Source organism: Centroberyx gerrardi, chromosome 9 (assembly GCF_048128805.1).
Source record: "Centroberyx gerrardi isolate f3 chromosome 9, fCenGer3.hap1.cur.20231027, whole genome shotgun sequence".
In the NCBI taxonomy this organism is placed as follows: Eukaryota; Metazoa; Chordata; class Actinopteri; order Beryciformes; family Berycidae; genus Centroberyx; species Centroberyx gerrardi.
The window spans coordinates 12,583,209-12,604,958 of NC_136005.1; the positions used below are offsets into that span (position 1 = coordinate 12,583,209).

Here is a 21,750-nt window from a genome sequence, read left to right on the forward strand (position 1 = left end):
AGGAGGATTAAGAGTAAGAGAGACCGTCCGTGTGTGTTTTATGAGACAGAGACTCAGTGTAAAGAGAGAGACACAGAGACAGAGGTAGATACACAGAGATAGAGAGATACAGAGAAAGAGAGAAGAAAGAGAAATTAAGTGGCACATTTAAGCCTTATAGCTTTCAGGGCTGAGCGCTGTGGCGTAATGGAAAAGCATCCTCGCAAAATGGATACTGCAAAGTCCTCTATCTCGACACAAGGCACACACTGCAACGTCTCTTCAGCCCTGTGCAGTATTTCCTGAAATCTAGTCTGCTGTGTGACATTTTCCCGCACTTAGGGGTCATCTTAACTTTGTAAGCCCCAACGGCAGAGAGATTATCTTAGCGTTACGGCATATTTGGGATGCTACTCCCCAACGAATATATATATATACACCCGGGATTTAGAATTGACCGTAAAATAAGATTGTAATAGGGGAAATGTCGTGCAAAGTGTGAAGTCTGAAGCGGAGTGGTTGGCAAACTCGAGAAAAAGGGGAGCTTGCAGAAAGTTTTTGTTGACACAGAAACACTGGCGCACACGCAAGCACACACGCATTCATACATAGTCACACCTACATCCCATCACAATCACACACACACACACACTTACATACACCCACTTACCACCCGCTGTACTGCTATGCTTAGACTTACTGAACCTTGTAATAGCTTTGCTGAGACAGGGATCATGCCTCAGCCTGTTCAAGTGTTCCCCCTCTATGAGTGTGATAAGCCATCACCTGGCCACAGCGAGAGCCTTAAAATTTAATGTTACATCCCTAAAATGTACTGGAGCACGCAGAACAGTTATGTCCGTATGGATGGCTGCGCTAAAATGGGCAAAGCACAGCAGTCACCATCATCATGACAGCTCAATGAATGTGAAATGTGAAATATTCATATTGTCACTTGCATGATGGCTGGCAATGAGTATGTACCGCATGCGTTTAGTGGTGTTACGGAGCAATAAAGACATACATAATATATCTGTGCATCGGTGTATGTGGTTCCAGACTGTCACTGTTCCAGGCCACATAAACCATAACTGACATGTACCAACCCTTGTGTAATTACAAGTACACTGATGCAAAAACCAAGGTCAAACAACACATTCCCCACATCTCCAGCATGACTAAGTCAAATAGATTTTGCTGATAATTCTTGCTGTTTTCTTTACCCTGCAGAAAGTACATGATGAAAGGGTGCAGCACTGTTAATTAAGATAATTCTGTAGTAAACCACAGACAGAAAAGTATATTGCATTTAAAATAAGTTCCTGTGATTGTATAAACTCTCTGACATTCATTCTATTGTCCTATGTAGCAAATTACACCCATCTGGAACGTCACGCAGGTTAATTGCAAATAGTGTTTGGTCCGAGTCTGAACTTCGGTGAATCATCCAAGGTGTATGAGTCCAAGTTTCCATCTCATCTGGAGATGGACAGGCTGATAGGTAGACAGACAGACAGACACAAAGGTAGGCACATGATCCATGGATCACCGTTTCCCTAGACAGACAACTCACTCACTCCAGATGAGCTACAATTACTGCCACGGCGAGCTGAATGCACACCGGGGGAAATATGAAACCCACTTCTGCTGAAAAATAGATAGCACTTTTCTCTAGCACAGCTTGGTGCGTTGTGGACCCCAGTGCAATCTCAGATTACTGCAATACGATTGATTTACAGAGGTGTGCTACGTGAGGGCAGGAGGGAGAGGGGGTCGGGAGCTGGAAGGCGGGAGAGGAAAAAGACGAGGGAGTTCAGGAGATGGAGAGAGACAGAGGTTACGCTTGCTTGTTGGTGGAGCCGCTTCCTCTCCGCTCCGGTCTGTGCTGATGATGTCAGTGCTCCAACAGTCAGTCTAATCGACAGCCTAGTGTGTATAGGTAGATATAAACAACTTTTTTCCTTCACCGTTGCGGCCACAAACTCACCAGTCAATAGTATGGAATATTACACCAGACAGCTTCAGCTCTGCAATCTATGAGGTTACACACACAGTGGAGAGGGTCAGCCAGACTCCCACCTCTCCCTTTTAACCCACAGCACCGACTGCCAGTCAAAACCATGGAGAACCTCACAGCATGGTCAGAGGTTCACAGGAAACTAGTGTGTGCTGTGGCAAGATAGCAGTTTACGTTGAATACTACTATTACGAACCTCATCCTAGCAGATCAGAATAGAGCTGAAGTCAGTGAGACAGTGACACAAAGTGTGCAGTGATGACATGAATCTGGACATCTGGTTGTAAGGGCCACATAAGCTGTTGCTAAAACTATACTATTAGTCCAATGGCTCGCTTACAGAGTCAGTTGTCAAGAAGGATAATAATGTAATACTTTATTGATTCTGTTTTTGCTTGCCCCCCCCCCTCCACAGTGAGGTCAGAGCGCGAGTCAGCTGCTGTACAGGACAGCACAACCACAGCTGGTTTAGGGATTCAGCGCTCAAGGATACTCGACGAGCCAGAAACTTGCCGAAACGAGGCTTGAACACAGGTTGTCCGGGTTGAAGGGCTCCATACGCCACCTTGCACCCTTTGGGTATGTGTTCATATCATACAGGGAGGGCTGGAGATGGAGCAGGTGTAGCAATGTGATTACTGTATCAGGCTACAGCAGGGTAGCCTCTGACAAACTAGGATTGATGAGCACTGCAGGGGAGGGAGCAGTTATTTCTGTCTGTCTGACCAGCTACAATGCCCTGTGTCTGGGTGCACGCATGTGTGTGTATGTGCGTGTATCTGTGTGTGTGTACAGGGTTGAAAAGGGTGTACATGTGTGTGTGCAACTGCAGTCGGTAGTGTTCAGCATAGTCTTCATAAACATGTCATGTAATCCATTAATATAATATTACTCTGAGCACACTTAAGAGTAGGAATCAGAACTCAAATTCTGTAATGTAACGTCTTATGTACTTGGATTGCTTTGCCAAATTATTCAATTTTTCCAAGTTAATATTATGTAAATAGTGCTATTATCACATTACACATATTACAGCCATGTTTTAAATGGTGTAAAATATATGTATCAAACAAAATCCCTCTTTCCCTTTAAGCATTTTTGAGCTATCCAAAAGTAGAGTGGAGTGTGGAAATGTGACCAGGAAAGAAGTTTAATCTCGCACTTCTTAGCTACAATGGCAGAGCAAATTGTATTAAAAATGCAGCATTTCAGGCGCCACATGGATCATTTGGGAAAGGACCTTTTTGAGTCTATTTTTGTACAGAGCCCTCATCACTGCAAATTGAAACTTTCCATTTTCAACTTCACCTCCCTCACATTGCATAAAACGTTCTCTCTCTCTCTCTCTCCCTCACACGCACAAGAAAACACATACGCACAAACACGCAACCATTTTCCAACACACGCACACAAACTATCGAAAAGCATGACACTTGCAATTAGCTACAGCGCCAGAAGCCTGAGACAGCAAAAAGCAGCCGCTGCGCTCTGAGCGAGCACCTCGTGGACCCGGCGTCACACCGCATTAGCCTGGAGAGGAGTAGGGAGGAGTAACATGCCGGCAACTCAATACAACCCAATTCAGCCGGCCCGCGCGGCGAGACGGACAGAGAAATTGGGGGTCTATTGTTACAAGAGCGGCACTTGTGGCGTCTCCATTGGTCCTAAATAAATTGCATTATCTGAGCTGTCAGAGTGGCAGGAAAATAATCCACCCTGGCTTATCATCACAAACACATTCTATCCACTTTGGCTTTTTTATTCTTGACGTTTCTCTTCAATGTGAGTGTCTTTGCTCTCATTTTCCGGGTTTCATAAGATGAGAATAGCGTATGAGAATCCCTTCAACTGCATTCCAATATTTGTAATTATCTAACAATATTATATATGCATAATGAGACTTAAAGTACGCAGAACAGTGAGAAGAACAGCGTGTCACTGCGAGCGTCACTGATGTATCTGAAATGTTGAAATATTCATGCTGTGACTTGGCAGCAATGAGCATGTATTATCACACGCTAAGTGATGTCACAGTGCCATAAAAATACATGTGTGCATGATTAATATGCAGTCAGGTCTACTGTGATGTATAGATAAGTGTGCAGGTCTTTCATCTCTAGTGGAATTTCTCGTAGTAGATATACTGTAGATTGAGAGAGAGAGGGATGAGAGAGAGAGAGAGAGAGCGAGCGAGAGAGAGAGAGAGAGAGAGAGGGAAAGCAAAAGACACATACTACACATGCACACACACACACATTGGGGATCTCATACCGCCTTGCCTGCATGTTCCTATTCCACTATGGTTACTATCAAGAAGCTGCTCTGACAGCAGCACTAATAGGCGAAGCCGGCTGTGGGCTGGAGGGTTTGCCTGGAGACCTGTTTAAAACTCCACAAAGAAGAACCACATCCTCCCATTTTAAACGACCTCCCGATGCCCTCCCCGTCCCAGGACAAACTCTGCGGTGTTTTGGGCCTGAAATGAAACACATACGTCAAATTTATGAAAGATATGCCTTACACCTTGCAACCATTTATTTCCTCTTTATACCTTACCAGATAATTCATACCTCCACAGCCCCCACCTCCACCCGTTCAGAAACCTTCCTCGCCTTGACACTCTTCATTTTCCCCCCCTCCTTATCTTCTCTGTGAGTCCTCCCTCCTGGAAGAGCTCAGCGGGTGTCTCTGACATGCCCTACACATCGAGCCCCATCCACCCTTCCACCCACCGTGGGCTGCTAACTGCATGATGAGTTGTGACTGATGCTGGGAACTAACCACCCCTGCTACTGCTGCTGCTTCTCCTTCAGAGCCGGGGAGAATGAGAGGGAGTGGAGTCAGTAAGGCAATCTGGCAGCCCGAAACCCCAGCTGGGTGCACTTGCCCTCTCCCCCGCCGCTCCTCTGTAGCTAAAAAAACACCTCGTTTTGAATTCATACATTTCACTGTTAACCTCGATGGCAGGCGGCCCCATTTTCAATGGCGTGCGCCTGCATGTCTGACTGGCTGAGTCACAGACCGGCGGTGTGGCTGGCTGCAAATGGAGAATGAAAATGCAAGACTAATATCTCATGGACGCTGCTATTCAAATCTCTCAGGGCATACTGCATGCATAATAAAGCCTCCTATTTCCGTCGTGCCATTTGGTGAAAAGGAGTCTCACATCATAATAATTCCCATACCCGATCCCTCTCATTTAGGCGTAAAAAAAAAAAAAAAAAAAAAAAAAGAAGACAGTGTGTTTGCCCACTGTGCTGTGAGGCAGAGCAACCGGTTTGAAAAACAACATGGTTATGTAGTTTGTCTCCATTCTTTGTCCTCCGAGGGGACAGCCAGCCAGATAGAGTAGTGAAATAGTCTGTCAATGCGGGGAAGCAGAATCCTGGTATATAATCTGATAGGGCCTCAATGCTCCATTCTAATGTTTGCCCATATAACCCGACCAGGTTAGCCTCTCCCATTCTGCACAGCCGCACAATGCCTCGACGGAGAGGATTATATTCCTTCTGACAGCACCCTGCCAAGCTCTCTGTCTCCATCCATCCCTTGCTCTATTTCCCAATTTGTGGCACACAGAGGTGATGTTGTTCGCGGCTTTATAAAACTCTACGCACCCTCGGGGGCCCCAAGGCTGTACCCGACAATAAAAACTCACGGAGAGGGATTCATCGGGGGAAGAAATAAAAAAAAAAAAAACCCTTCTCATTGAATCACTGTCTGTGTTTGTAATGGGGTGACATATGGCTCAGTAGAGGTCTTTTCTTATCGGTTTACAGAGGCGACTAAATGGAAATGATTACTATAAACACAGAGAAGATTAAAACGCCTGAATGTTCCAACTAACAGTTGATGGTTTCATCTGCTGAGTGGTTGGATGTGTTTTTACTTTGCAGTTTTATCTCTCATTGAGCCAGTTGATATTATCACGTTTTCTTCCTAGCCAACAACAACAAATGTTCACCATATTAGGCCGGTATGGGAGACTGGCAGCGAGTTCCCATTGTAAACTTCCAAGCTAGATGTTAGAGAAACACCTCTTACTACACATTATTTCACAACAATGCTTTATGAATATGAAGGCACAAGGTACTGTACTAACAATGGATCAAGGTTTTGGAATGCAGAAAAGAAGGGGAAAAAGAAAATGAAAACAAATAAATGCGTAAAAAGCATACGCTGTAGCCAGGGAAACAGAAAACTTGGAGCCAGGCATTCACCAAAGTTTCAGTGGCTTTCTTTCATTGTCGTTACCTTGTTACTGGCGTTAAACTGAAGCACTTTGGTTTGCCCTGCAACTGTTCTTTCAAGGGCTCAGAGAGGGGAAAATATTCATAAAAACAACATCAAAACTTTTTTTCTCCAACACTATTGTAGATCCTTTACCAGTAACAGCCAAGAGATTCAGTCATTCATCTGCCATAATGGGAGCTCTGGGTCAAACAATCCAGAAAATAAAATACAGTTGTCTCTGATGGGGCTCCTAGAGGCTGAGTAATCACTAGGTTTTGTTGTGGCTGCAAAGATAATAAAGCATTTTTATGAAGTCATAAAACTGCCTGTTTAAGACAGCTTTTCAGTTTGTTTTTCAGGCCCACTGCAGAATATGAAACCCAAATTTTGATGGTGCATTAACTTTAGAAAAATAGTCCTTGTTTCATTGACTTTTACATGTATAAATCAACAACTTTCACTGCCAAATGTCAACGAACTCTTATTCCATTTATTTAAAATGTGTTCATTACCTGCTATACAGAAAATCCCTCACTGAATATTTAGTCACTGGCTGTATATTTTAGTTTAACAGTTTAACTGTTGTGAACTCAGCAGCACTTCAGAGTGGCAAATATTTGCCTTTCATATTACTACTCCCTGTAATGTTCAGTGACATTTTGTGCCACAACACTTGACTGGGCCCACTGAGAGACTGGGTGTCAAGGGCTGCTGTGCTTACACACAGAAGTGAAGAGGGCACTTTACTATATTCTTGCTGAATACATATGCTTTGAAAACTATTTCAATATGCATCTAGATCACATACAATTGCTCTGTGACTCAGTAAATGTTCTCTCATGTAGTATATTGCCATTCAAGGCCTATTCCTATGTGAAGATGCTGCATACGTCAGGCGAAAGTAGGCGCTTCAAACTATCATCCATACTGTACCGTTGTGAATGATCAAATAAGCAGTCAGTGTACACAAAAGCCCCAGTGCGGCTTCTTACCACAGTATACTTAAGCTCATTTGCAGCACTTTGGTTGCTTCGTTATTCCCCTAGTTAACAGGACACAAAAAGCCCATGCTCAGTCAGCACAGACTGGTGCGTAACGCCGTTTTATCCCGCCCCACAACGGAGCCCAGTGTCCCTCAAGGCTGTTCTTTAACAAATCCTATTCATTTAATAAGCAGCAGCCAATAGCACAGGATTAGATTCAGCAGGAGTGTTTGATATGGAAAAATGGAGGAATTACACCATGAAAAGAAAGAAGAACAAGAACTGGGAGAAGAGAAATTGATAGAGGAGGCAGATGAGAGATGAGGCACTTGGACTTAAGGGTGGTGACTGTTTTAATGGCAGTGACGAGTCTCCGAGTGATGAGATTCCTGCTGAGGCTGGGGGATCAGGAAGGGATACGGGTGGGAGACAAGCCCATTGGCTGCCATGTGTTCTATCACACTGGGGGTCAAGAGGCTCTCTAAACATTATGGCAGACACAGACACAATGACCAGAGGAGTAATAAAAGACATAAACTCAGGGAGAGAAGATGAGAAACAAAGGGGGATGGAGAGTGAGTGAGTGGGAAAGAAAAAGCAAGTGAGAGTAAGAGAGAGAGAAAGAGAGACAATGAAGAGAGAGGGGGAGGCGGGGAAATCAATAGACTTCTATATGCAGCATCGAGACAGCGTGCCCTCTCACTGCTCCAGACAGCGTAGCCAAGGACTCCAACAACAGCCAACAAACTGAACATCTATCCACAGACCCATACTGATAATGCACCACCCCATCCTGTCCCTCTCTCCATCGATCTTTCTCTGCCACACCCACCCCCAAACACACACACACACACACACACACACCTCAATCTATTGCCACTTCTCCTCCAAATTTAACACTCTAATTTGGTTGAGGCCTGGCTGCTGTGTTATTGATGTGCCAGAAGTCTGATCCATCTTGGGTCCCGGGACAAAGCTTTGGCCAAGACGGCTATAACTCAGAAGCATCCCATTCGCTGTTTGCCAGGTTTCAGACACTGTATCAGGTTGGCATTGGTAATTTAAAGGTTGGACAGACAGCCTGCATTACTGTATCCACTTCCCACTCCATCACCTCACGCGGCCAGATGCCACTGCTGGGAGAACCTCGGTAAATTTCCACGCATGTTTACCTTGCAGAGAGCGAGGCGGGTTATAAACTATTCTAATGTTGTTATGCACAGAGGACTGGAGAGGACTTTTGTAAGTCTTTGTCGGATTGCAAACTTGGTGCACTTCACTTCTACCGCAGCCTTCCATTAAATCCTGAATCACAAATGCACTTTGAATTTTTGGCTTCAGGATTATGCGATATGGAAATGAGGATATGAGTGATTAAGAGAGAAATTTAAATGAAATGTGCTTACTTTCTTACTGTAAAGAGTATGACAGTGTTCAGAGAGAAGGATTAAGACACCCTCTGTGTACTTGTGTGTGTATGTGCATGCGTGCGTGTGTGTGTGCGTGTGTGATGGTGTGACATGTGGGATGGATTATCCAGGTTTACCCCTGTGCAAGCTTGGCATGCCGCGTGTATGTGTGCGCTTGTTCACACATATTTATTTCTTATGTGTGTGTGTATGTGTGTGTGTGTACGTCCACCCATCTGTGTGTGTGTTTAGCTGGAAGGCAGAGCTATGGGGAATTGGAAGGCTGGATATGGCACTGCAAACCAATGTCTGACCTTATCACTTGCTGATATATGGCCAAATAGGACACAAGGGGCTGAGACAGTCCTGATATCAAAGAATGAATGAAGGTGAGAAGGAAGTAAGAAAAAAAGGAACAGAAAGAAAGACAGAAAGAAAGAAAAAGAAAGAAAGAGATGGACACAATGGGTATAAATTGGGTAGAAAGAGCAGTCATTGCTCTCCAGAGGCTCAGAGGACTGCCTTAGTGTAGCTGCTGATCATTGATTAAAGAGTTTTATGAACTCCCACCTACACCACTGGGGAGGACACACTCACCTCTCTCCCTCTGCCTCTATCCCACCTCCCATTCCCTTTCCCGAGATCTCTCCATCCCACTGCCCTTTCCTGTCTCTCTCTCTCTCTCTCTGCAGTAATGGGCACAGAACCATTGCTGTAATTTTCTCTGTCCTATAACTGACGACTACAAAAGGTCACTCAAAGGGAGGGGTCTCGTGCTTCTAATCACTCAGCAAGAGCAGGGCCACTCGCTCCATTCAAATGCCACCCTTCAGAAAATCCTAATGATTACAAAAACATTTTTTCCTTCGCTCATGCAATAAACATGGGCAGCAGGGTGGGGGCGAGTCTGACCTTCAACTGGAGCACCTGGGTTCAAGACCGTGTGTCAGCAAAACTCTGCCCTGCTTAGGTGTCCTTGAGCAAGACGCTGAAGCAAAAAGAGAATTTTCCCTTCTCTGTTAAGTATCATATTATGATTCAGTGGTTAGTACTGTCGCCTCACGTCAAGAAGGTCCTTTCTGTGTGGCGTTTGCATGTTCTCCCCGTGTTTGCATGGGTTTCCTCCCACAGTGCAAAGACATGCAAGTCAGGTGAATTGAACACTCTAAATTGCCCATAAACATGTGTGTTTGTGTGTAGCATGGTATATGGTGTAGCATATGATGTATAGTATGTATATGATGTAGTAAAATGATGAATATGACTTAGTACAGCATGTATATTATGTAGTATGTATATGTAAGATATAGTATGGTATATGATGGTATGTAAAGCCCTTTGGGACTGTGATAAAGGGCTATATAAATAAACTAGACTAGATCACTGTTGTTATTAATACAAACTAATGAAGCGAAGCCTGCAAGCTACTGCAGACAACTTGAGTGCCGCTGTGCAGATGATGCGTCAGCTGCGTATTGCCGTCACCAAATGGGCGTTATATGTATGCTGTCGAACTCACCTGCTCGCCCTGCTGCTGCTGCTGCTGCCTCTGCACCACACACACACCGCACCACCACACCGGCATCCACCTGTGGGCTCCGATTCCTCATGCAGGGTTTGCATTGATCTCTCCCTGCTCTTGCATTTGCTGGCTTTTAATTTTGCTTTGTAGGGAGTGATACTAAACAGAGCCTTGACTCCAAAATAAAATCTATATGTATGTTTATTCTGAATTAAATGTTCCCATTCAGTACGTGAGTTGACTGAATGAACTATATTATACACTCTGAGAGATGCAGTATGTAGTGTAGTTTTCGTGCTCATACAGCTCAACAAGTTCTGTAGTTCTGTAGCAGATTTGAGCAGTTCCCTCTCATGTTAACAGCCTGTCAAGGTCAAGTTTTAGAAATGTACTGTACTGCAAGATGGCTAATGCTCCTTGACACAGTTAAGAAATGTATCTTTGAAATCCAGAGAATGCCAGAATGCTGAGAATGCACGAGTGGCATTCCTCTAGCAGTGTTACACACAAAATATTTCAATGCATCTTTCTAGGCAGACACATTAAACGCCGAGTGAACACGTTGTGGTTCTTTAGATTTCAAATTAAGACAAGGAAGAGACGGGCGTCCCTAACCGCATAGCATTTGTTATGTTCATTTACTCAGCGGCTTTCTCCCACAGTGGGAGAAATGCAGCAGGTCCATTACCCATCAAAAGAAATCAATGTGAACAAGCCGAGACAAAGGGCACACACACCGCTATTATGGTGAACATGAACAATAAGTTCGGAGACAGACAGAGTGCGCGAGAGGAAAGTTGAGTCGAGCAAGAGAGAAATGCAAGTGAACAAGAACGAACCAGAGAATGAGAAAGGAGAAGAGACTGCAGTCAATTACGAGTCCCATCTTGTAGTTTGCGTCTACATTGATTTGTTGGGGAGTAGGATCTCTGCTTCTCCCCAGTTCACCTAATTGCGCTCACTCTGACCCACTAATTACTTCACTAAGGCCTAGTCGGCTTCACCCCATGCTGTATAGAGCTGTCTCGCTACCAACCAGGGAACGAGGGAGAGGGAAAGAAAAGAAGATGTAAAGCAAAAAAAAAAAAAAGCCTAGATTAAGAATGCATGACATGTGTGTGTGAGAGAGAGTGTTGTTCCCGTAAGTGAGAGAGGGAAAGATGCAGAGTGAAACAACAAGAGAGCAAGAAAATAGAGGTGTGTATATTTCAGGTGGTTTGTGGAGCCTGTGGACTCGGCTGGGAGGTGTGCAGCAGTGTTAGCATAATGATGTTACTGTATGTCACCTCAAGACAGCGACGATGTGAATTATGTTTCTGGCTCTCACTGAGCTGCATACATAATTAGATAAATAGCTTCTGATTAGATAATCACTCATAATCACGAAGATAATGACGACGGTGAAGTCAATTTATCAGTAAGACTAGGAAGCTTACATACCTGATGGGTTGAGCCCGAAGCCCCAGTTGGGTACGAGGATGCCGAAGGGGTTCTTGTAGGCGGTGTCTTTCGTCGCCGGGGCTTGGTCTTCCTTAGGCTTGGGGTTCACCGCTTTGAAAGGCGTCCAGCGACTTCCCACCACGAAGGACTCGGACACTGCTGACCTGGATTCCATTTCAGTGGCACCGCCCTTGGGGTATGATGCGAGGGTGGTCAGCTGAATGAAGGCTACAGTTGATTGAGACCCATCACTGGGTGTTGGAGTGGCTGAGAGGCGGGACTGCGGGTCAACTGTACCCGCCGTTTTCTCTTTCTCTACCTGATCCCATGCGATGGAAATGGACGGCTCCTTGGCGGAAGCGCTGTCGGAGGAATCTCCTGTGGTGGTAGTAGTTGTGGTGGTGGTGGGATCTGTCCTCTGTGTGTCTGTGGTCATCAGAAGCTCCGCTGTGGTCGTCTCGGAGGTCGTCAGGGGCTCCATGAGGGCTTCAGGTGTGGAAGTCACCACGTCAGATTTGGTGACTTGCTTGATCCTGGCTTGATCCTTGCCCTGCTTCCTAAAAACAGGGGTAAACGCTGGATGGGAATTGCCTTCTCTTCTGTTTACGGGAGCAGAAGAGAGATGCTCAGTAGGCCGGCGGACATAGAGGATCTCTCCCTTGGCCTCCTCTGCCGTCTCTGGCCCCTGGGGGTCCTGAGATGGGGTGGTGGGCTGCTCCACTAGCTGCCACTGGGACAGAGTAGTGTGCTCAGCTACAGTCATGTGCTCAGTCTGGCCTTGGGTGAGTGAAGACTCTGTTTTAGGACTAAGTTTGACACTACTGCTGTCCAGAGTATTGGTGTTAACGTTCGATCCAATCCCACCAGGGAAGTTACTTCCTTCACCACTCCCCTCCGTCTCCTTCTCTTCCCCGGTCACAGTTCTGGTGGCTGGCGGGTTGTTACCCGCTTCTTCGTCCTGGTCCCTCCCCTCACCGGAATAGTTTTCTGGGTTGTCCAGTCGGAGAGAGGTAGGCAGGGTCATCACCTCCAGGGGCCCCGCTTTGGCCTCCATGGGCTCCCAGGTGGAACTTTTACCTACATAGGCTACGTTTCCAGGGGGGCCGAGTTTGGAGCCACGCATAGACTTGATGGCCCACCGGAGCTGGCTGCTGGGGACTGGGGCTGAGGCCATGCCCCCTCTGGGACTCTGAGGACTGGATATGTTGACAGGTTCACTGAGTGTTGTTCTCTCATTGGGACCCAATGCACTGAATTCTACAGGGAACAGAAGGAGAAAATAGACTAATTAATATGATTCTGCTGAAGGGAGGAAATGGATTTAATTTAATGGATGTGGAATTTGCAATTAAAATCTCCTGCCAGGTTACAACGCTTCTCCTGAAACTCTTACAGAATGCCTGATACCACACAAATTCAACATGTGATAACGTGTTTCACCTGTGGTATCACGTGATATCATGCTCTCACATGTGAGGGTATTATGATCAGTGAAGTACACGTTTTGGCATGTGACACCATGAAAATTATGTAAGCACATGTGAACATATAATGCCAAGGTACTGTATTCATGTGATATTATTTTAGCACATGTGGAATTGTCTAAACATGACACTGTTCATGACTGTAATAACTTGTGAAAATGTGAAATAATGTCGAGTCACATATTGTGGATAACACATGTGAACTCACACACAGTCATGTGGACAATTCACGTATCACGTTATGTGTTTTTTTTTCCTGTAAGGACTCCTTCACTGTTTTTAATGTAATAATATTGATATTTAGAATCGTTTTCCCAACAGTTTATATTTATCATGGCTGATATGCGCCCAGATGTGCTTTTGTGTAGTTCATTTAAGGTTTGCATAAATATGCATAAATAAATCAAGACATTAAAATGCAATTGGGAGTTTGGCTCAATTTTCCCTGGATAGTATGTTCTTCATTTGTAAGCTGTAGGCTAGTCTTTGGTGAAGGCAGCAATTTATAGTAATTTCTGCTAAAGTTAGATGTATTAGGCTACTCTCTCCACCAGTGGTGCTGAACGGTGTGGCTGCTAAAGCTACTGGAGTTTGTAGACAAAGATTTGAGCCACCCATTGTCCGACCTCCATAACCACATACACACATACAAACACGCACACACAAATGCATGCACGCACACACGCACATACCCCACACACAGACACAAAAAGGATGGAAGGATATATTCAAGGCAATTTCACAGTTCTTTTCTCTGTCCCTTTTTTCTCATTCCCTGCGGATTCTCTTACCCCAAACAGCCCCCTGCTGTATTATGTTTGCCTGTGGTGAGACTAGCCATGTGGAAAAATGCAGGACCACTCGCAACACCGTCGGCAAACTGCTTCCTTTGTGCATCTACAACAAGCTCCATCTAGAGATGTTTATTTAGATGAAGTGGACCACTGTACCTTATCTGCTTACTGCTTTAAACCAGACACTGTCTACACTATCAATAATTCAAGCTGGCTGTATGTGTGACTCACGCCTGGTGTGTTTTTTTTAGGGCAGCGGTGCAGTTGGGTTATTGAGAGCCCCAGCTAGTGTTGCTGCCATCATCATTGCTCAGTTCGGCTTGGCTGTCCTCAGTTCAGTTCAGATGTCTGAAAAGTATAGCAATGCAGCAGGGGGTATGCTACACAACCCAACACAACAAATTACCAAGCGAGGGAAAACATACACAAATATGTCTACACATAAAATATTAAAATGTATGTAAATTATTCAGAAGGTCTGGTGTTGCCTTACGCCTAAGTGAGGTTTATGAGCCTGAGGTTCATTTCCATAAGAGCCGCGTAGACCGGCGTAATTGTCCTATTAATAATCTGAATAGCTAATTACCCACTTTTACTACACACACTGATGAAAGTGAGAATAATTAAACACATTAATCTGGTTTGATCATCTATGTAATGACTGATATAATAAATAAAATTAGAGAATTAGTCATAGGTTTGGATGATTTCATGGTGCTATTTACAGCAGAGCTTTAGTTCTACTCCGCTACTGTAAATCTGTTTGCGTAGGGCTTGTGCTAAGCAGATGCTGAGAAAAGGCGGCGACTCAACATTGAAATTCTGCAAAACAAACTTATAATAAACTCTTTTCATATCGGTAAATAGGGTAAAATCAATTATGTGGCTCCATTGTGTGTTTCCAATGAGAGTAGTTCTGCTGTGTTGACTTCCCTTTAGTGGAGTAAACGGGCTGAAAGAATCCCTCGGGTCAGGAAAACATGATATTAAATTGTGAGAGTGGAGGCTGACAATGAGGGAGAGAGAGAGAGGGAGAGAGAGTGAGAGATTCTCTGGTACACAGTGTGCGGTGCCAACGCCGCCTCAGTTCCTCCGCAGATACGGCATCTAATAAAGAAGGCTGTGAAGTTATTGCATGGCCATGTGAATCATGTCACACTCATCTACATTGAGTGTCAGTGTACAAGCCCCACTGCGCGTCGATCACAGCTTTATTTCCTGGGGTTGATGAGACTGGCGTGAGGCAGACATGTATTTTTTTGACAGAAGATCAGGACTTGCTTGCAGTGATATTCTAAATGCTTCTGTTCTATGCAGATCGCTCCACTAATATCATGAAAATAACACTTGATTCAAGAAAATTCAAACAGGTTGATTTGATGTGAAATTATCTCAACCCACTGATAGATTTTTTCACTTGTTTTAAGAAAAATAAGACTCAATATTAGCTTAAATGACTTATTTAAGATGGATACTTTCTGTAGTGCAACGCATGCTCCCCGTCTCCCTCAGTCAAAGAGGCAACACGGCACCATCGATAACTCGAGAGCTTTGAGATCCAAGGGATAGCCCGCGGTGTTCAATAAGACAGTTAATTCAGCCCTCTGATGCTAGTTTAAGAAGAGACATCAGTTCAGCAGCTCTCCATCAAGACAACATTAGAGAGAGAAACTACCCCTCCTCATCCCTCCTCCCCCTCTTCTCTGTTCTTCCCCCTTTCTCCCTCCACTTGCCCACCCCACCCCACCCCCTCCCCTCTCGCTCTGCTCATCCTCGCCTCGGTGATAATTACCACCTACCTTCAGAGAGCCGGGGCCAAATTGGCAGAGACATAGATGGAGGTGAGAGCGAACGCCGCCACAGCCCAACCTCCACATTAATTGGATACGGCTGTGAATAATGCATGCAGACTAAAGCTTAGATTTTCAGCCGACGTGAAACATTAATACCTTGGGGGTGGCGTCGGATTTCAGGTAGCCTAGCTGTGAGTATTTATATTAATGAAGCCGGTGATTGCTAGGTGAGAAAATCCTATCGCCTTTATTGAATCGTTTTTTCTAGCTGTCCCTGAGTGAGAGTTTAGAGTTCTACAGTCTTTCTTTGTTTCTTCCTTTCTCAGTATGGCTGATGCCCAGGGATATGTTATTTCCATGTGGTAGTCATGAAAAGAAAAGCTGCCAGCCTCTCCCCTTTTATCCAGACAGAGCTGACTGTGCATGTATGCTCTTTCCCAGCGAATACTGCGCTTCACATTCCTACAGTTACACACATGCACGCCTGGGAGCTGCTCAGTACCACCGCATTCCTCTGCTGCTGGCCAATGAGCAGCTTCAGTGGAGAAATTTGGGGTTTAGGTGCCTTGCTCTAACACCCCTCAACAGCAGTTGTTGACCCAGCAACCTTCCGGTCACCAGCCCGCTCCTCTAAGCTCTAGGCTACCGCTGGCCCTTTATTTATAAACTGGAGGAATCGCAGGAATTGATTTGGGGCTTGAAGGCAGAGTGTGTTCAGAAGAGATGAGTGGAAAATAGTGACCTTTTCTATCCCCAGGTGTACAGCACCATTCTGTGGAGAATTCACTGCACTGTGGATGTTACCTGACTGACAGGGCCTCCGGGTTCCTCGGCCCTCACTACGTTACACATTAGCGCTCACTCACTCACACAGGCAGCGCACACGCACACACACACACACACACACAAACAAAAAGAAACTAACTCTGGACCCCTGCAGTTGTCAGGCCTTCTCATACTCCCCAGAGCATCTCCCTCTCTCTCTTTCTCCCTCTCTCTCCCTGTCTCTCTCTCTCTCTCTCTCTCTCTCTCTCTCTCTCTCTCTCTCTCTCTCTCTCTCTCTCTCTCTCTCTCTCGCTCTTTTATATGGTGGAAGATGTCTAGCCTGGTCAGCACAGTGCAGTAGACCTACCTCTCTCCCTCATCCCATCTCTCTCTCTCTCTCTCTGCAGAGAAACTGCAGAGCACAAAATACTTAAACTTGTATGTCTGGTCAAGCTGCTTTTTTTCTCTCCTCTGTCTATTTATCCCCCAAAGCTAATCCTGGTCATGTTTTCAGCATAACAATTCTGTTGTATTGTTTTGTATGATTTCATAAAAAAAAAGGAAACTGTAACTCATAATGCAAGTATGTGTGGTTGCAAACAAACAATACATATGTAAGCAAACCTAGTTGATTAAAATTCAAGTTTAGCTGTCAGTTTTTCTGTCAGCCTTTACATAAAGCACACTGTAAATAAATATCAGAATGAAAGCAAAATAGTCTCCATTCACATATTTTGGATATATGTGGTAAGCTCCTTTTGTTTATGTTTGCAATTACTGTTTAATTAAATTTACAGTGATACTTCAAATTGCCCTGAGCAGGAATATATTATAACATACTCCAGGGAAAAGAAGAAAAAGTGGAATGGAGAGAAATAGCAAGAGGAGCTATTTAAAAAGCATGACATAAACAGTTCCTGTATTTACTAGCAACATATTTGAACTGAGCCTCCATCTGGAATAGAACACATCTTTTCAGCTGGCCTTCCCTGTAAACACTAGGCTTTCAATGTCATGCTCAGCTATTGCTTTTAAAGGTTAGTAAATAATTCTTAGTAAAGATAGCATGAAAACAAAATAATTTCAAGATAATGTGAAACCTGGATAAAAGCAGGATGCACTCAAGACACACACACATACACTAAATACACATGCTCCCGAGTGTGCACACTAACACAAATGTACACACACCACACACACACACACACACACACACACACACACACACACACACACACACCACACCACAGACACAAACAACAATAATGAGTCAGAATCATGAAAAGCTCGTACCATTAAGAGTGGATGGAGGATTGGTAAGAGATGTAGTTGGGTCCTTTTCCCCAGGCTGAGTGGTGGTGTCACTGTGCCCTGCGCTTTGGACTGCAGGCACTAATGGAATCAATGGCATCACCTCTTTCTCCTGCTCAGACAGACCCTCCTCTGGACTCTGCAGTTCCCTGGTAGGAGACATGAATGAAGAAGCGCCACTCCTATGCTCCATGATAGCATTGTCCATGCTGCCTTTGTTCGCCCCGGCTTTTGGTCCAGTAGGGTTTCCTCTGGCTGCTTCACCCTGTGCCTGTTCCTCTCCTGCTTTTTCCTCAGGCACTGAGGTTCCTGCAGTTGTGGCAGCAGGACTCTCTGTGTCTTCCTCCCCCTCGCCTCCAGTCCAGTACCTAAAGGGCCTCATCAGAGAGTTAACAAACTCCGCCAACACACTGTTACTGGTCTGAGACTGGGGAGTGGAGGACGCTATGGACGATAATGGTGGGGGGTCAGAGGATCCAAAATGGCCACCGTCTTCCCCGCCTTCTTCTTCATGGGCAGAACCTCCATGGCTCTCCAGGTGTTCCAGGGCGGAAAGGCCCAGGGTGTTGCTACTCTTTGGGTCCCCAGAGTCCTCCTGGCTGGGTTGGTCGGTTCTGGGCCCAGCCTGGGTATCGTCCCAGACCTGAGAGTTCTGGATGTGGATGACTACATGCTCCTCAGAAATCTCAGAGGAGTTATTGCTACCAGCAATGGAGCGGACCCCTGCCTTGTCCAAATTGACCAGGCCAGTCCAGGTGGAAGACTTGGGGTAAGGGGCGCCACGCTGGGCTTCAGTGACCGAGGATATGGCCTCTGCTGCTGGATTTGCGGTCTGGTACGAAGTCAGGCCCCGTGCCTCCGCTGCCTGGACCCCTGCTGACTGGTGGGCTGGAAAACACAACACACATTTAACTCAGAGCAGCTGTGCTGTTTTCACTTGACCTGCTTTATCGGCTGCAGCACAACACAGCATTGAACTTCACTTTATTACTCTCCTGCCAGTGCAGCGTCAGTGAGGCTGTTATTGCTATTGAAACAAGATTAAATTCAGAGCATGGAACAAGGTATTATAGGCTTTGCAAAGTTATATCACAGCTGATGCATATTTTTCTAAATCCATTATTTTAAAAGCAAATGCCTATCACTATTGAATTATTGAATATGCATACAATTATGTTCATGTGGTATTAATGCGGTTGTACAGGCAATATTATTTACACGAACATGTCACCAGATCTGTGGTATTAAACAAAACATATTACCATTTTTATCTACTTTTGCTAGCTCAAACACATCATTTGTTTTAAATATTCATTTAAATGTGCACAAAACATTGTTGGTGCAATGAAGTGGCTCATCTATCAGCTGTATTTTTTGACAAATGCACTGCTGCACTGTTCTCATGCTGTTCTTGTTTACATAAACTGATTAGGTTATGCAGATGTTTTGCTGCGATTAAAAATTTACAAGCTGGCATTGTAAAAACAAACTCTATAATTCTTGTATCATTCTATCTGCAGAAATATAATTTTCAAATATCATTCTTAATCTGTAGCCTGATACAATCTACACTGCACTGGATACAAAATCTCATCATAAAATACACATTATCAATGCACATTTAGTGGGGTGTAAAGTCATTCCAAAGTGAAGATGAAACTAACTTATTCCAGTCTCAAGTGGCACACAATGAAAGGACAAGGTCAAACACAGGGTCACAGCAAATCCCTATTGGACGCATTCACCCTCTCTCTCTCTTTCTACCTCGCTTTCCACTCCCTCTCTCTCTCTCTCTCTCTTTGTTTCCTCAGTCTTTCTCTGGGTTGCTCTCTCTTTCAGGCTTCACTACACCACAACATACAAGCCTTCAAATCCACCAGGGGGGACAGAAATGTCACACAATTCCGTCGCTGCTACTTCATGCGTGACACAAACATCTCTCGCACTAATTAAAAACCAGAATGGAAAACAAGTCCCCGGACTCCCTCTGGTTACCATGGCGATTACCACGATGATGTCACATCGAGTTTATCATCACAGCGTTCACGGTACCTCGGTAGCAGTAGGCGTCGAACAGCGCCGTGGTGTCGGGGAAGCCGGTGCGGTTGGGGTTGTTGTAGACGGTCCGCACCCCGGGCTCGTCCCCGCCGCAGTTCCTCCGCGGGACGTTGATCGGGTAGCGGACGCTGCCGTCGGCCAGCCAGCCTGGGTCACACTGGTCCAGGCCGGCCTGCCAGGCCAGGTAGAGCTGCCCGGCCGTGGCCAGCTGGGCTCCCAGGGAGTGGCAGTGGGTGGAGGCCGTGGCCAGGCTCAGCTTATCTGGCAATGAGGAGTGGAACACTTCGCCTGGGAGGAGGAGGAGGAGGAGGAGGAGGGAGAGGAGGAAGAGGAGGAAGAGGAGAGATGAGGAGTTAAGCTTAATGTGTTACAGAGCAAAAGGTGGAGAGCCTGAAAGCACTGTGGCCCTTAGACTAAGCTCTTCTTTGTTCAATTGGCTTACAATGGAACGTTTTTGGTTGGTTTGGTTGGGCAACTTGGTTGGTTGTGCACTGCACTCTAGGTGTGTAGGTACACTTTGTGTGTGTGTATGTGTGTGTGTGTGTGCTTACATGTGTGCCTGTGACTATTTCATTTTACTTTGAAGGCAATAAGATCTTTTTGCCATTTCTCCTTTCCTCCTTTGTCAACTTATTTTGTGAAGGAAGTAAGAGGTGGAGGCTTGGAGTGGAGAGTTGAAAGAAAAGTTTTACTTGCCATGTATGTGAATGCTCTGTATTTTCTGCATAAAAGACAATTTCACAAAAAAATACCAATCCAAAGTACAGATAAAGACTTTATAAAGACAAAACCTAAAGGAATCAAATTGATTGATCACTGTCTGAAATCAAAGGAGTTATAAAGAGGGATCTGAGAGGAAGACAAGAACACGACCAGTAACAGAGGGAGAAGTGGAAGGAGGGTTGAGATGTGGATAAATTAGTGATGCATGATAGGGCTGGAGAGAGCAAGACAGAGAGCTTAAGAGGGCCGTACCGACTGCAAAGCAGAAATAAAATTATATGATCAGATGAGCCGCTGGTAATACAGTGAGTGATGAAGAAATATGAGATGGAGGAGGGACAGAGTGAATGGAGAGAGGTTATAGACAGAAGAACGGGTTTGATATGAGGATCCAGGAGATTTATGCAGAGGGCAAGGCATGAAGTGGCTGATATATTGATGAATAGACAGAGACAGTGGGGTGGAGGGTGGAGGATGAGGAAGGGAACAACAGGAAAGGAGAACGAAGGGGAATGTGATTGCATGAGTGATGTGTGAGAAGATTGGCTAGGAAATATTTATAAAAGACTGTTTAGAAGGTGCTACTAAATATTATATATGGCAGACCTGGGCCAAATACAAACTGCAGATACTTATGACTTGTTTTAGCCTACTAAGGTGCCTCATGGTTTGGCACTGCCTTGCCACAATATGCAATAAACTTTCAACTTTCACATTTCAAGACAATCACAGTAAAGTATTTGATTGTTGAGTCATTTTAGTGCAACTTTCTAGGATTGATATTTACAACTTAACTGACATTTGGTACAAGCAAGTTACAACAAATTAAGAATTACTTAATAATAGTTATTTGCAAATACAATTTGATCCGTGTCTGTTATATGGCTGGCTATTGAACAGTTTATTTTACTAAGGCTGTATACAAACTAAGAGAAAACACAAGCTCTTTGCTTTGTAAGTAATTTCAGTTTTGATTGAAAACAATTATCTGCTGATTACTTCAATGAGGTTGTTCATTTCACAAAAGCTTACTGAAAACCACTGCAGACAAACCTACAGGTGGCCATGTAATCTATTCTGCTCAGTACTTCGGTCACATACAAGGTGTTTATTCCCTCTATAAATACCTCTGGTAACTACTACAATTATAGTTAATGACAGTTCTGCTCTTACCACTTTGTAAAGAGTGACCCAGGTACACCAACCCCTGTATTGTGTTTGGTTCTGCAGAAGCACCCA

The 21,750-nt window shown here is 44.8% G+C and overlaps 1 protein-coding gene across 1 annotated transcript in view; it reads right to left on the reverse strand.

Annotated features, from left to right (window-relative positions):
• The window catches only part of ncanb (neurocan b), a 134,876-nt gene that overhangs the window by 47,500 nt on the left and 65,626 nt on the right, over window positions 1–21,750 (reverse strand). Inside the window, exons 8-11 of the mRNA XM_071926009.2 lie at window positions 19,783–20,076; window positions 17,713–18,618; window positions 12,191–12,840; window positions 11,584–12,127 (exon numbers count right to left, since the gene is read on the reverse strand). Coding sequence (XP_071782110.2) covers window positions 11,584–12,127; window positions 12,191–12,840; window positions 17,713–18,618; window positions 19,783–20,076 — 2,394 coding nt within the window. The remainder of the gene's footprint in view (window positions 1–11,583; window positions 12,128–12,190; window positions 12,841–17,712; window positions 18,619–19,782; window positions 20,077–21,750) is intronic.